Source organism: Camelus ferus, chromosome 6 (genome assembly GCF_009834535.1).
Source record: "Camelus ferus isolate YT-003-E chromosome 6, BCGSAC_Cfer_1.0, whole genome shotgun sequence".
Lineage (NCBI taxonomy): Eukaryota > Metazoa > Chordata > Mammalia > Artiodactyla > Camelidae > Camelus > Camelus ferus.
In genome coordinates this window covers 67802778-67819713 of record NC_045701.1, presented here as the reverse complement: position 1 = coordinate 67819713, position 16936 = coordinate 67802778, and the positions used below count along the sequence as shown (strand labels likewise).

Below are 16936 nucleotides of genomic sequence, written 5' to 3'. Positions count from 1 at the left end.
GCAGACTGCACCTTCCAGTGACCACGTGTTTCAGGCAGGACACGGCCTTGACAGAATGGAAGACTCCATAGGTTTTAAGGAGCTACGGTCAACAGGAGTTACAATTTTGGTGCTAAAAGTGACACAAGGTGATAAGCTGAAGCTGCAAGTTAACTGAAAGCCACTCCATCTCCTTTCTGTTTTTCAGTCTTTTTATTCTAACCTTCTCCCTTCATTTCTTACCCACCACTCTCTCCTTTTCCCCTAAGATACTAAGAAATACGCATAGAAATCAGCTGAGTGGATCTGAAAAGGAATATATATACATATGCATGTGTATGTATAACTGAATCACTTTGCTGTACACCTGAAACTAACATTGTAAATAAACTACTCTTCAATAAAATTTTTTTTAATAAAATAAATTAAAAAAAGAAAACCAGCTGAGCAGGATGTTGAAACAACCTCACAACACTGGACTCTTGACTCAGGAAAGTTAGATCTTTGGGGAGAGTTATGTCTCTAATAAGACATGTGACTCTGGTGTGGAAGAAACAAAAACAAAAATTTAACCTTTTGAACAAAAGTTCCTTATCTAAAAAATGCAAGATAGAAACCAGGAGATTTCTAGCAGCCCTCCTAGCTCTAAAGCTGTAAGTTTTTGCACTTTGAAATACTTGTTTTTTAAAATGAAAAAAATTTGCAACCCTTACTTAGAAAGTAATTTGGTCCTTGCATGTAACTTGATTTTAGCTTTTCCTCTTGAATGGCCCTTGATTGCTTTCTTTAAAAACCACAGGCTAGAGGTCCTCAATCAAACGCCGGCCTGCCATAACCATGCAATACCATTCAGAGCATCACCACTGAATCTGCTATCTGGGTATTTCTCATCCGGCCAGGAGAGTGACTGCTCACGAGTCAGAGGTCATAGACATCAAGACATACAGCTGGTCATACACTCCGCTGGCGATGGATGGGGTGGGGGCCCCTCCTGCAGCGTGGTACCTCACTCCCTGGGGCAAGCCTTCTGGTGAAGCCAAGAGGTATGTCCCAAACCTGCTTTGGCCAGGGCTGATCGTCATGCTGTCATTCCAGCTGGCCCAGCTCACTCTTTGGGCAGCTCTTAACCTCTCCAACCCTCATTCTGCTCATTGTTTCAATGGCAATGGGGCTGCTATGAAGATTCTTTAAAGCCCAGCACACAGCAGGGGCTCAGAAATCTTGCTTTTCTTTCCCTGTCTCTTCTTCTCTTTAAAACACTTTACTCCGGAAGCAACTCACAGAGGGTCTGCTTATTTCCCGAGAACAGGGAAAAGAGCTCTATTTTACAGGTGTTACTGAAGCCCCAGTTTGTGGTTGTTGAACTGGCCTTTTCATTAAAAAAAAAAAAAAAAAACCCAAAAACCTTCCCTTTCAAAACTAGTGACTCCCACGTGAACATACATAGGTGTCTGTCATTCTGTACAATCCCCACGCCAGGTGCCCGTGACCCGCGACCCCTCGGATCCCAGGACCCTGAGGAGCAAGCGGCAGAGGGACAGAGGGCAGCATGTTTCCAGGAGGCCTGCTCTTCCTCGAGCTGGAGCTGCAGGACCAGCTGACAGAAAAGAGAGTGACTAGTCAGAGAGCAGAGTAATTAGCTGCTAGGAAAACAGCAGTGGGGGCGTGAAGCTCGGAGGAGAGGAAAAAAGTGACAGAAGGGCATTATCTTATTCTGCTGAAAATTGCAGGAAGGTGTTAATGCTTCAACTGTTCCTTTGAAGTTGTTTCTAAAGGAGGGAAGGGGGGAGCAGGCTTGCAGTCCTCCAGAGGCAGGAGGCACGAAGAGCATCACTTCAGACCTGCATGTCTCTGGGGCCCGGGGGCACGTGCAGTGCGCTGAGCCTTCAGCCCAGCCCCACTCCCATGCCCTAACCCGACCCATCCCTGCTAGCTCCGGGGCTGGGAGGCAACGACAGTGATGCCCCAGAAGCAGGGCTGGGAAATGAAGACAAATAGGGCTGGTCCATTCAGGGCTATGCTGGAGCCGGCCCACCCTGTTTACAAGAGGGAACTGGGAGCATCTCTATCCAGCTCTGCGCTCGGTGGTGGCCGGCTGGTGGCTTGAAACCCGCCACCATGCGGGTATTTACACCGTGGGATTCAGCAAATACTACAAATGAAGGTTTTGTTTCCCCAACAGAAAGCCAGTTTCTCAGCATATCCCTGCTTTACGCTGGGACGAAAGCAAAGGATTTGTGTCCCACACATACTGTCAGCTTGTTCCCAAGCTGACAGTCTGGATTGTGAAGTTAGACCTCAATTTGCCACATGAGCTTGGGGAGTTACTAAACTTCCTGAATCTCGGTTTCCTCTCATTAGGAATAATAGTAATGCTATTACTTCATAGGGTTGTTACAAGGATTAAATGTGCTAATCCATTTAAAGTGCTTTTTTCTAGGGCCTGGCACGTTAAAGTCATACTCAGCAAATATCAGTCGTTTTAACCAATACATCACAGAAAACACATCCAGTGTCGTATTTTGTTGTATATGAACCACCTCCTGTCACAGACCTGTCTTTCCAGGGCCAGGCCTTCAGTCCCATCTTCACAGTAACTACTATTCACAACTCGATGCGAGAAATGTTGCCCAACCCATCCTATTTCCTCACACTCACACACACCTATTTCCTGCTCCCCCATACGAACTGGGGAGCCTAGAAACAAGGGGGAGACTCTGAGCAGACAAGGCAGGGTCACAAGATCTGCCGGCTTCCCCTTGAGCAGACTCGTCCTCAGACCAGCGTCTGCAACTCTGTACTGTGTGTAACTCAGGCTGACAAGTTACACAGCTTGGTTATCCTCTCCAGGGTACAGCTGCCTGTTTAGAAGCAATAAAGTTGACAATTTGTAGGCGAGACCAAAGGACGGAAGACGAACAAGAGGAGGATCACAGAGCTACTGGAGAGAGTCATAAGGACCCACATGCCTTTCTGATCCCCCTCAAGAGTCCATCTTGAATTGCAGTTCAGCAAAACGCTTCACATTAATATGACGTGCTTGAGGAAACCAGAAAAGACCCGGTTAACTACGGCAGATTATGTGTACAAGGAAGTTTCAGAATATACCCTCCCTGCCCTCAAAATAGCCAAAATAAAAAGCTCTGGATGAATACTTTGGTCTCTAGGGAAATCCAGACATCCAAAAGGGAGCATTTCTTCAAACTATCAGACAAAGGGGTTTTCACCACATCCTGACATTGGCACGTAACCTCTGGGCCATGTAGGAGGTAAGCAGTATTAACTACTACCCGAGCACAGTCTGGTCTAAAACACCTGGTTTGAAGAATTCAGGTATATTGACATTGTCACTGCTGCTTACTTTTCAAAGGACAAATAACCCATCAAAACTATTCATACATTCCACCATCTGATGTTCATGAATCTACGAGAGCTCAGGTGCAAGACTGGTTATATTTTTGGGGGAAAAAAAAGCAAAAAGAATATTGTCTTGGCTTTAGGAGACCTAAAAATTAATTACTAAAGCTTAAGAGAAACTCCTGGATAATAATGGGTTCAGAGCAAATTAACAGATTGGGGGTGGGGAGACTAGCAAAAATTGCATGTGAATGCCCAAAAGAGAAAAGAAACACTTGATTAAATTTGTTCCATCAGGAAACCTCCCCAGAGACAGTGAAATAAAATTTTCAACAGTGCTGTTGGCTTGGCAGGAGCGAGGAGAGGGCTCCTGGGCTTCCCTTTGGGAAAGTCCGGGACCCAAACTGCCCAAGATCCTGAGCAGGACCAGCTCATTTGAAGGCAGTTTCTGACACATGCAGATGCAGCTAAGAAAAAGCCTGGCTAAGTCACATTCGGCCCTCCAGGCTGAGATCGCAGGAGTCAAAACAATACTTTGAGTTCCGGACAGCAACTGGGAACAAATGGGAGACTGAGAAGAGGAAGAGTGTCATGGAATATAAAAGAAAAACGTCTGACAGATTGCCAGGCCGAGTGTCTTTTAACATGAAATGTTCAGTATTTCTCAGCTACTGGGGCCAGACGTTTATAAAGTGGATATTACCAGACTTCTCTATCTGTAGTGGTGCCTTTATACACCCAGAGACATAAACCCGGGGAACGGTCCAGGTTTGTGATTCTTTCCAGCTGCTGGTGCCCCATGCTGAAAGGGAGCTGTGCCCTGAGTCAGACTTTCCACCGAGGGAACTTTCAGCATCCCATGTCATCTAGGGCTCTTCACAACCCCCTACCCAGGTGAAGGCGGTCTCCACTGTACACAAACGGCCGTGGACCCTCAGACCTACCTCCGCGGGGTGCAGTCGTCATGTGGGGGGATGATGACCACCTTCACGGTGACGGATGTTCTCAGGAGATCGATCATCTGCTCGTGGCTCAGCGTGGCCACCGCCACCTTGCAGATCTCCACCAGCCGGCTGCCCTGCCTCAGCCCCGCCTGCCAGGCATAGCCGTAGGGCTCCACGTCTGCCACGATGCCCTCGTAGTTGACGTGGAAGCCAAGCTGTCCCAGCCCGTTCCTCCGCAGGGTCATCTCCACCGACTCACAGCCTTTTGACACAAACTAGACAAAGAAAGAAAGAGATCACAATTTAATGAATGCAAAGGGGTACTGAGTGGTACACACGGTGCTGGGGAAACACGGCAAGCAGGGTTACTTCTGAATACCCTAACACCAGCTGAAGAGCAGTCTGGTTATTTCCCTTCACTAATCTCCATTCATTAGGCCCCAAAGAACAGACTTGTTGCACCCAAAGAACTCGGCGGCTTCTCTGCGGTTATAAGGAAACCTCTATCGGAGACCTGCGGGGATCTACAGCAAGGAAAATGCATATTCTGCTACTCACTTCACCCTTAAAACATTCAAAGCAGCAGAAACTCAATCCAACCATTCTTTTCAACAACTACAGCTGACTGGCTGGGCGGCCTCGTCAGTCACCAAGGCAGTGGGATCAGGTCACGTGCGAGTGAGTTTCCCACAAAAACGCACAGTGAACATGCCTTCTCCCACTTGTTCTGTGACTTTCCCTTCTGAAAAATGACAGGTGGCCAGTGTGACATGAACTCAGTGTTCCTTCACGTCATTAAGGGAGTTTTCAGAGGCGCTCATCAAACAGGATGAGCGTCTATAACTTGGCTCTGGTCTGTACTGAAAGCTTTACGAAAGGGACAGGCAGGCGGTTAGTGGAAGGAAAACACTGACCTGAAGCCTTTTGACAATCTCTTTGATATCCTCGTTGTTAGCGAAACTCTCCACCGAAACACACTCGCCTCGCTCGTAGAAGATTTTGAGGCTGGTGTCAGTCGAAGTCCACCCTATCACATCTCGGCAGGAACAGTTGAAAACCACGCTCTTTGTTTCCTGTTCGATGAGGACGATGAACTCGTTGGAGACGCCCAGGAGGCAGTCCATTTCCATGGCCCTGTTGTAATCTTTGGCCCGGACGGCCCACACAATGGCCCCCGTGCTGCTGAGCTCAGCTCCCGGGTATGGCTTAGACTTTTCCTTCTTCTTGGAGGCCAGGGAGATGAACGGGAACTTGCCGGATGGGTCAATAGGGGTGTTGGTGACATTCTTTTCTGCCAGATCTTTCAGGTACTCCTGGCGGGTCCGGGTGGCCATGGCCCGGAACTTCTCTGACTTATGGGCAGCGTTTTCTGCGTTAATCACTTTGGCCAAAAGGAAGTCCCTGAACACATTTGACTTAGGGAAGGTGACCCCTTTGGGGATGGGAGGTCCAAAGGAAGGCACATCTCTGGACCTGGTGACGGCCACACTAAGAGACAAAGCAAAGATCAGAGAAAGAGGTGTGTCAATACTTCTCCGACTCACAGCATGAGAATAAAATACATTTTCTTAAAGACAAAGATGTCCCTCAGAATGAAAATAACTGTCACTGTCCCACAAGAAATAGGACACACTTCTGCTTAATATGAGCACACTTTCTCATTCAGTCGTATTTAGGATTTACAGAACATAAAGGTTTTCCCAGGTCAAAACCCCCCCAATTTTTTTTTCATTAATTGATAGTAAACCAACCATAACTCCATGAAAACAAGATTGACTGTAATATTCTTCATAGAACATAACATTTTAAATACCTAGTGATTAATTTCCAAGGTGAGGGGGTTGTTACTCTGACCATATAACCCTTCAGAACAAGCATAGATTCTATAAGCAATCAGATTAAAAAACATAATGTTAAAATGAAAATTGAAATTTGAGTAAATAACAGAAAGAGATTATGATTTCTACTGTAATAGCAACAGTGCTTTAAAATCACATTTTTAAACTGAGATATTATTCTTTGGTCCAAATTGTCAACTTTTGGTATTTGGTTCTGACAATTTATTTGTGAGGAAAACACATTCCTTTTTCCACCCCTTTAAGCAAGATTGATTTAAGAAAGCCTATTCCAGGCATTTCTTCTGCATTTATATTGCTAAAACTGGGCCTAAGGAAAGGACCATACAAGCGTCTGTGAGAACCTATTTTTTTTTTAACATTTTTTTATTGAGTTATAGTCATTTTTACAATGTTGTGTCAAATTCCACTGTTGAGCACAATTTTTCAGTTATACATGAACACACATATATTCACTGTCACATTTTTTTCACTGTGAGCTACCACAAGATCTTGTATATATTTCCCTGTGCTACACAGTATAATCTTGTTTATCTATTCTACATATGCCTGTCAGTATCTACAAATTTTGAACTCCCAGTCTGTCCCTTCCCATTCCCCCTCCCCACTGGCAACCACAAGTTTGTATTCTATGTCTGAGAGTCTGTTTCTGTTCTGTATTTATGTTCTTTTTTTTTTTTTTTTTTTTTTTTTAAAGATTCCACATATGAGCGATCTCATATGGTATTTTTCTTTCTCTTTCTGGCTTACTTCACTTAGAATGATGCTCTCCAGGGACATCCATGTTGCTGCAAATGAGAATCTATTATTTTTAATCTCAAAAGGAAAAAGATTAAGTTTTTCCTAAAATAACAATAACAACAGAAGTGAAATGCAAATGGGGAGGTTGTATGTTTTATATCATGTTCTAAGATCTCATTCCTTAACCTCAGCAAAGTTGGAGATGGCTGGAAAAGATGACTCTAATAGATCAAACATCCCCCTTTTTCAAATTATCTAATTATTTAAAAGTGAGTCAATCCTGAAACTGTACTAAGTATTAGCAGGGCACTATAGTATCTGTTTCTCCTGAGTTGCCAGGATGGAAAAAACATAACTAGAAAGTGTGCATCCTTCAAATTAAACTGAAGAGCTCTGCTGCATTACCATTATTTGCAGGGGAGGTAATTAGGTTTATTTATTTAATTTTTTTTTTCATTCGGAGGTACTGGGGATTGAACCTAGGACCTCGTGCATGCTAGGCATGCTCTCTATCACTTAAGCTGTAACATCCCCCTCTCTGCTGCATTATTTTTTTTCCCTATATTTCAAGGGTTTGCTTAACAATATTCCACTTTGCTTTTCAAAAAATGATTGTTTCTTGTGAAAATAGAATAAGTAAAAATCAGCAACCTCAGGATAAAAATTATGTATTTTGTCAGAAGATGCTACAAGCTGGTTTATTTTTGTGAAAATGCCTTTTCACAAATTTATCTGAAAAAAAAAGTTTATGACAAAGAAAAGATGCAAAGCAACACTCCGTTTTCTAACTGGAGATGAGAATTCACAGAAACTTCCATATGCATGATAGCCTAATTACATCAGTATTAGAAACGCAATTTTTCTTGTCTAATGTGAACTGTCTGGCTTGAATGCTGACAGCTGTATAATTTCAATTTGATCATGTTATTTTTTTTTTCAAGTCAAGCAGATGATGCTCAAATCCAGATTTGCTAGCTTTTCTAAGAGGAATCCCACAAGGATCCAGAAATATTTAATATTTTTCATTTTTAAATTGGCAATTTCTTCCCTTGCTAATTTCACTTCAAATCACTTGTTCTTAAGAAACAGCTGTGATCTGACTTTAAATAAGGAGAGGAAAATGCTTAGCAGGAGGTGTCAATACGAGCACCATCCATCCACTTGCCCCTTAAACTCAATGGTTTTCTACAGATCCGTCTATTAACGAATAGAACTTTAGGCAAACATATACTGAAAACCCACCAATAATTAGAAGCCTCTAGAATGAACTACGAGGGGAAAAAACTGAATCCTGAACATCTAATTATCAGTGATTCATTGTGGTAGGAAGGTAAATGATATAGACACTAAAATCAGCTTTGCATCATTAGAAATAGAATCCTTACAGAAGGCGATGAGGAAGATGATACCCTAGGAATGCTCTTTTCAAATAAAGGGTTTTGTTTTGGGTAAATTTAACTTTCAAGGTTTTCTACAAGGTTAAAAGCTCATTAATTTAGCTGCCACCAATTCTGAACTCTCGATAATAAGGACTGTTTTAAGCTAAGTAGAAAGAATATTTTCGCCTTCAAAGAATTTCAGTGTGCTATATATAGATACTTAAGATGTATTAATTATAAATGATTCTTGTTATTTTTAACAGCAGATTCCAAAGGGACACACGTTCGCCTTGTATGCAATACTGTATCTTTTTAGAAGTAATACAATCTTTAAAATTATAGCCATGTCTCATTTACTCAGCATTGTCAAGGACTAGGATGTTCTACTCAAGAGGATTATCTAGATGACAGACAGACAGACAGACGGACGGACAGAAGATCAGAGGCTGAAACAATTATGGAAAGTTAGCACTGGAAGGGAACTTGGAGAAGTCAGGGTTCCTCAATCTCTGCCAATAAAATCTTCAGTTTCGTCTTAAAGTTCAACTTGATTTTGCATTCTACTGAAGAGTATGTGTATTCATTTTAACATAAATCTGTTCTGTCCCCCACATCTTGGAGTACAACTGAGGACCAGGAAGGTGTTCTGTTTCACTCTGTGGTTTGACACATCCTTGAATCTCCATTTGAACAGCTGGTACAGGACAAATCCTTCATTTCTCCAGGAAACAGATTCACAGAAGTAAAATGATTTGCCCAGAGCTTGTTAGAGAGGGCGCCAGGACTGGAGCCTGAGCTTCTGGACGGCCAACAGTGTGCTCTGGGACACCACCACACTCACCCCTTGAGGGGATGTTTTAAGCCCTCCCACTCTTGAGGTGCTTGTGAAAAGGACCATCCTCAAGAGTCACAAGGCCGAAGGGATCACCATTAGGCTGTTTCTAGTGGGTGGGGCCTTGCGACACTTGCTGACATCAAGGATGCTGGATGAAGTAGCAAGCTGATAGATGGGAATGTTCCATTTTCAAGTTGACACTTGGGGATGTTCCAGAGACATCTGAACAGAGGTCTCAATGAAAAAGAGTGAGAAGAATAAGACACTTGAACTTCTGAGGCACCATGGAAATAGCAATAAACAACAGAATTCAAAAGGAAGAGGGCTTAGCATCAAAACAATAGAGAAAAGTGTTCCCTTAAAGCTTTGATGAGAATGCCAGCTTAGGGAGCTTTCCAAGAAAGCAGACCTTGGCAAAGGACAGGACAGATGAGTGGCAGAGCAAATGCATGCCCATCGCTCCCTCCCCAGGGGCTCTCCACATCTAACAGCCCGCATTCATCAACACTCACTGAGCACCCACTTCATGCTAGGAGCTGCCCTGATGTGGGGGACCAAGGATGAGCTGTCACATCTCAGCCCTCCAGAAGCTCACAGCCTGGTGGGGACTACATCCAGTGGCATGAGTGCTCTCCCGGGGAGGTACAGCATGCAACTGGAAACACTTAGGAAAGGCACTTTACCCAGTCCTGGGAGGTCAGGGGATCCCTCCCAGGGAAGAGAAGGAGTTCATCAATGAAGGAGGGGCAGGGAAATGTCTGAAAAGAGACATTCCTGCCCGGAGAGCATCATGTGCAGAGAGGAGGGGCTGTAAGGAGCTCCCCATAGCTCGGCTGGAGTGAGGTAGGGCTGGGGGGAGGATCAGCGGTGCCAGTGAATGCTGAGAGACAAGAAAGCCAGACCTGAAGGACCCCATGCACTAGGCTGTGCCAAGGAGTCTCAACTCTTCCCTACATGGTTTTAAGCACAAAATGTGACATATTCAGATGTTTGCCTCAGGAAGGTCAGCTACACTGATTGGACAAGAGGGATGGTGATTAATTATGCCTTGGAATAGACTTCCTGAAAGACATTTCCACCACTTGACTCACTTTGATTTTTTTTTTTTCTTCCTGGTTGAAGCCTGAATGTTTTTTTTTATGCAAGAGAAGAAAAGAAGATGGGCATGGACATCTAATGTGCACACACGCACACACCACCCTCCTTGCTACACCAGGTACTTGACTTTCGGGATTTTAAGTAGATGTCAAGCAACCTTCCACTGCACAGAAGGTGAAATCTAAGATCTGGGGGGTTTAACAATCTGATCTGATTCCAAGTGCTTTTTGTACTGCCTCACATGAACTCCTTTCAACGCTGATTACATTTTAACCACTGAACATGGGAATATTTCTGAGAGGAGTAACATATACAGCTACCTTCCTAAACATAGTTACTGACCACAGTTTAACACTCGTTTTGAAGATGGGTTGTTACTGTAACCACTTATTACTATACTAGTTTGAAAATTAACAATTCTTCAATTTCATCAAATAGTGAGTCAAAAGTTCTCAGTTTCAGTTGTTTAAGATGTCCTAAGTTTTTTTAAAATCCAGTCTGAACTGTATCCAAATAAGGCCCATTCATTACAATTAATTTAATCTTGGGTTTTTTTTTTTTTTTTTTTCCCCCGGTTGTTGTTGTTATTTCCCCTCCACTTCCCTCACTTCTTTCATTTCCGGCAACTTACTTGCTGAAGAAACTGGGCTGTTTGTCACACAGAGCTGTCCAGAGTCTGAATTTTGCATACAAAATTGCGTACATGTTTGAATACAAACATGTTCTTTATATTTCTTGCAAACTGGCTTCTCTAGAGATTTGATCAGATTCATATTCAATTTTGGGGAGAGGGGATAAGACCAATTCATACATAGGGGTGTATTCTTCCATTATGAGACACACATTTGTCTCTTTCTATGATTAGTTGCTTTAAAAAAAACTGGCAGAAATTTTCACACTGTGTTTTCACAAAGTGAGGCCCTCAGGGGTGAGTGAAGTATGTCTTGTTGCCAAATGACCCCGGACTGCTATGCTTATTGAATTTGTACCTTGAACATGAATAGTGTTCCTGCATCTCCCTTATCGGTAACCACTTATTGATGCTTTCAGTACATCCTTGCCACTAAACGGCTCATCCTTTGGATTTGTTGCCTCTAATTTATTCTATCAACTGGAACCAGATAATTAAGCTCTTTGTAACGATACAAATAGAATAAGAGAGACCAGAGGGCTCTCTTATCAGGTGCGGGCATAACCGTTAGTACGCAGATTTAGTGATTAATTTCTGAGTTCCTGGCTATGCCTTCTACTATCCAAGGTTAACTGGTTACTGGAATTAGTTTGAGTTGGTTTTTCCTGTATAAGCTTTCCAGTCCCTAGGGAGACATAACACACATTACATCAGAGCCTCACTTTCATATCCACTATAGGATTGTTTTTCTTTATTCCTCTGTTGTATCCCAGAACCTAGAGTAGTGCCCACCAGCACATTCTAACGGCTATAAAAGAATGGTGAAAAATAAATGGATAACAATAAGCTCTAAATTTGTATTTCTGTATAAAAATTACCTTGCACGGTGACAATGGTAAATTTTCCTACAACTCTATTTACACAGTGTTATCTGATGGGCTAGCATTCCAAGGCCCTCCACTGTCCAGTAATCTTTCCAACAGCATAGCTTCCTTACTGCCCTTTCCATCGTCTTTCCTATGTCTATGTGTCCATCTATACTGCTGGCCATCCCTAGACTCTAAGAATTTTTTTCTTTTTCCATTGACTTCCACCATTCATGCTCCAAAACACACATGAAATCCCATTTTCTCAGTTAAATGTTCCTTATAACTGCAGCCTGCCTTGACCCCTCAATTCTCTACACAGTTATAACCGGATGCTCCTTTGAGGAAATAACTTCCCTCAGTGTGGCCACCAAGGAGATGTCAGTAAATAAATGTGAGAGTTCACAGTAGAGAAAGATGGGAACGACAGATTTTAAATGATGAAAAGCATTTGAATTATTCTAACTACATCACTGAGAGATAAAGTTAAATTAGCTTTAAAGAAAATTAGTGTAAATCAATGCATGCCTGAGTTTTACCTGTGATGAAAGACGTAAATAGATAGATAGATAGATAGACAGACAGATAGATAGATAGATAGATAGATAGATAGATAGATAGATAGATAGATAGATAGATAGATAGATTCACATCCCTAGTTGTTTGGGGAGGGGCTGGGGTATGAGAAAATCTCACACTATGAAAATTCTTTGAAGACCCAGATTTTATCTTAAAACTGATACAAATTTTCCAGGCTACTTCCTAACAGGTTGAGCTCATGAAAATAAACCTCTTCACATCACTTCCTCCCTCCGAGCATTAAAAACTACAAGAGTGGTGTGCCCTATTTATTCTGGGCTTTCAAATATCTCCTGGTATCACCACGTACCCCGAGAAACATGCCTACCTCAGCCTGAGAAGGACTGAGAAAAACTGAGGTACCTAAAGTTCACAACAGGAAAAGAGCGCACCTCCGCGCCGAAGCTCGCAGAGCACTGGGTCTGCGCGCCTGGCAGCTGGGAAATTCCAGGCTGGACCCTGTGTTGTGAGCGGGGGCGCTCAGCGTCCTCCTGCAAAGGCTCCCAGCATCACGCAGTGGGCTTCAGAAGATCGACTCTCCAGGGTAAGAGATTAAAAATGAGAGAGAGAATGTGCAAAAATCATGGTTTTCAGGCTGGGGAGGAGGGTTTGAAAGAATAAAATAGGAATCACCTCCTCATCCAGCCAAGCATGGAAGGAGGCTCAGACACCTGTCCTCCTTACCTGCCGACTGAGACCTGCACTGGCCAAACATGGCCGTTGAGGATTCAGAAGTGTGGCCAGTATGACCAAGGAGTATCAAATTATGTTGAATTTTAAAAACGGACACTCGACTCAGTTATTCAAAAGCCTCTTAAAAGTATGCTTGGAATAAGCTGGGTATTATGAATTTACTTTTTCAACGAATTTTCTGAAATCTAAATACAGACTATTCCCAGTGAAAAGTGAGCACCCTCACTGAAATGAGCTCTAAGTCAAAAGTGCACTCCAGATTTCAAAGTTTTAGTCCAAAAATAAAATATCTCAAGAATCTTTTAACGAGTTACATTTTGAAATATTTCAGGTAAATAAAATATGACCTGAAATTGACCCCATAGGCTCAGAAACATATTGTTCAAGTTAATTTTACCTATTTCCTGTTACTTTTAAAAAATATGGCTACTAGAAAATAGACAATAAGTGGCTAGTATCATATTTCTATTGGATAGCACTTTACTTAGACAAAGGCTTTTAAAGAAGAAACTCTCTTTAAAAGAAACTGCATAGCTGTTCACTCCCCAGACTTCCTAGGGACCATTCAAAAGGGATTCAGCTTTCTATCTGCAAAGTAGTATGAAGTCCTCTGTATGAATCCGGGACACAGCATGTTTCAATGGCTTGGGGTATTTCCTAAATGCAAACAGTTATCCATCTCAGTTATAGTCAAAAGTTCTGCCCTTGTTCTTTCCTCTACACCAAACCAAACCAGCTTTCAGAGACCTTGTTCCTGATAAGAGGCTTCAGAACTAGGGTTCTTTTGTTTAAGTTTCTACCCCTTGAGTCTAGAAAACTATGGAGCTCTTGGATCTTAGGTTTTCACACTGGCTTGGCACTGGAGAAGTTCTGGAATAGCTTGCTTGTCAGCAGCAAGGGCAGCAAAGCCCCGATTCCTGTGGCATGTGAGTGAGGCAGCATGGCCGAGTGGGTAGGAGACTGGGCTCTGGAATCAGACTGGTGCATTCAAATCTGAGCTCTGCCCAGGACCAGCTGACCTCTGCCTGGGACCAGCTGACCTCAGGCAAGTTACCTATTCCCATGTATTTATGTTTCCTCATCTGAAAATGGGATTAAATAGTACCTACCTCATAGGTTTTAAAAATTAAATGAGGTCACATATATAAAGTACCTAGACCAGAGCTGGGCTTTTAATTAAGAGCTCATCACAGGTAGTTACGGCGGAACGGGCAGGGATACCAACAGTCAGCAGTAGCCCAAAGTCACCTTGACTTGTTTTGTTCCCCGAACTTGTTTGCTCTGCTCCTATAATTAACCTGCATGACACCTAGGATTAGACAGTTGTAGATCTCACCATAAACCAATTATCAGTCTGCACTGGCCACTTCCTGCGTAGGTGGCTATTTTAATTCAAAAGCAAATATCCAAAATTAACAAAGCCTAATCTTCCAGATTTTAGGGGATGATAAAATTTCACATTTTGAAAGACAAGATTCCTATTAGAACATCTTACTAATGCTAGAACATCCTTATACGTCTTTTTGGCACTATACCCCCTCTTCAACACCAACCTCTCTAGGATTCTTGCAAAGGCCTCTGCAGGTAGATGCTTGAATTCTGATACCCATGAGACTAGGTCAACGAAGGACATTAAAACAATTCCACCAAATGCTTAACAAAGCATAGAAATGGCCCTAAGATTGCAGTCAGAAACTTCAGAGTGAATCAAGTCAGTCCCAAGCAAGGGTCTGGGCTTTCTGAATAATAATAATAATTAAAAAAAATTAAATTTCTCTTCCCTACTTATTATGATCATTCTTCTCTGCCTCTGCCATGCCAAAAGCAAAATATAATTAGCAGAATGAGTAATTAGCTGGTGACCAGATGGCACGGATGAAGGACACCACCTAAGGGGGAGGTGCAAATGGAAACGGCAGGTGTCTAACCAACATGTCTGGGGACTGTCAATGCCATCAGGTTACATCATCGTGCGAACTTGGCCAACCGCATGCACAGTTTAAGGGCAGAAATAAACAGGAAAAGACTTTCCACTGCCACTTCAGAAAGCAGAGCTGGGGGGGTCTTCTGTGTGACCACCAGCCAAAGCCCATCAAGCCACTGCTGGAACCAGTACCTGTAGCAGACACTGTCAGTGCAGGGGTTGTGAACCCTGACAATGACGAAGACGTGCTGGAAGTGGGATCGGATGTTCTTCGGGCTGAATGGCTGTGCTCCGGGCTCTTGGAAAACAATCGTTACGATATCGTTTCCAATGTGCCGCTTCCGTAGGAGCTAAAAGAAAACACAAGCAAATGACATAAATGACAAAGCTCTGCTTTTTCCTCCCCAGTTTCCTCCTGTGACTGTACTTAAAACGCTATTTTAATCAGTACATATTAGCGGAGGTAACCCACACAGTTATTGTCAATATTTTAGCCTGTCTTATTCCCTCCAGGGAAGAATATGGAAATCAATATTCTGAAATTTGCATAAAATACACAGTCCATTCAAACAGATCTTAACCAATATCTAGCATATTTATGCCAAGTGCCAGCATCTCCAAATCCTCAGTTTCCATAACAACAGTTTTGTTTCATTTTCACATAAGAAAGAAACTTGCCATAGGGAAGATTTTTTTAGAGGTGAGAATGGTTGAAGTAATTATAATGCAATTTATGTTCCAATTTAATTTGCTTCATTTAAAGAAATGCGGCTAAGGTGTTTTTCTGATAATATTTTTTTGTGGCACAAGCTGGGAATGCAGAAATTAGTAATACACCAAAATGTAACAGTTTTAAAGCAGGTTAAGTTTCAGGTTTAAATAGCTTCTTTAATTAGCGGAAGCTGCTTAAGACCACCTTCTGTTTCACATTAAATGGAGGTTTGGAAAGGTGGCTTTCTAATTTAGGTGCTCCAAATCATCCTAGACCAGTGCCTTTCCAGGAAAGGGGTTATTTAGATCGTTTAATTTAATCACGTGAAGAAAAACTGAACAAAACCTGTATGACTCATTTATTACATGCAGGCTCTTACCAGGAGGAAAACAACTAAACATGACATTTATATAAACTATCCATTCGACATGAGCTTGTACTTATGAACCTTTTAAAAAAAAATTCTCCAGTGACTTTAACTTAACACAAATTACAAACTAGTAAAATCAGTGATTTAGTATTGGCTGCCAGCTGGGAGAAACAATAGCCTTTTAGATTAGGGTTGAGATTTGGGAGTAAGAATGTTCAGGAAATGTACTTTTAACCTTAGGAATTTTAGAGCATCCCAAATTATCTTCTAATGAAGCTGTTTTCTTCATTTCTAAACATGATCAGATGTTACATAAATAAAGGCTGCTCTGTACTGACTGCTACACAGAATATACCCATTATCAATGATTACTAACCTACTCAGGACCTTAAACATATCAAACCCAAATACAATCTGTCTATGTATATGTCATTCCTGCGTAGACGGTGTCATTGTCTTTTTGATGCAATGTAATTCTTCCTTCAAAGTATGGCTTGGCATGTAATGCTAATGTCTTCCTAAAGGACTCAGACAGAAATAAATCCATCTATCCATCTCACATTACATATAATGAAAAACAGTATTTATAAACAAATTCCTGCCAAAAGATGTTAAAAGATACGCCGTTCTGTTTTTTTTTTCCCCAAGCAGAAAGTAATCTAGGTAGAAGAAACAAATTTTTTCGCTAGAATTACAATTTCTTAATATGTAGCAGTACCAACTGCTCCTTCAGTCTGATTTAGGACCATAATATTTTGCCTTGACTGGACTTCCAAATTAAAGGATTTAGATAGCTGTCCACCTAAATGCCAACTCACTCTGCTAAGCACTTCAATTAATTTAGTTGGAAATAAACAATTAACTAAATCTTATGACTAAATTTTTTACCCCCACACCCTCACATGTTACCTTTCTGTGCCAAGTAATTAGGAAGAATAAGCCTTTATCTTCCCTATAAAGATCATTTCTTAG

General features: G+C 42.1%; 1 protein-coding gene across 1 annotated transcript in view; it reads right to left on the bottom strand.

The window, feature by feature from the left end:
* SIPA1L1 (signal induced proliferation associated 1 like 1) overlaps window positions 1–16936 on the bottom strand; it is a 340124-nt gene that overhangs the window by 70599 nt on the left and 252589 nt on the right. The window contains 3 exon segments of the mRNA XM_032482300.1: window positions 4281–4555; window positions 5195–5768; window positions 15075–15232. Coding sequence (XP_032338191.1) covers window positions 4281–4555; window positions 5195–5768; window positions 15075–15232 — 1007 coding nt within the window.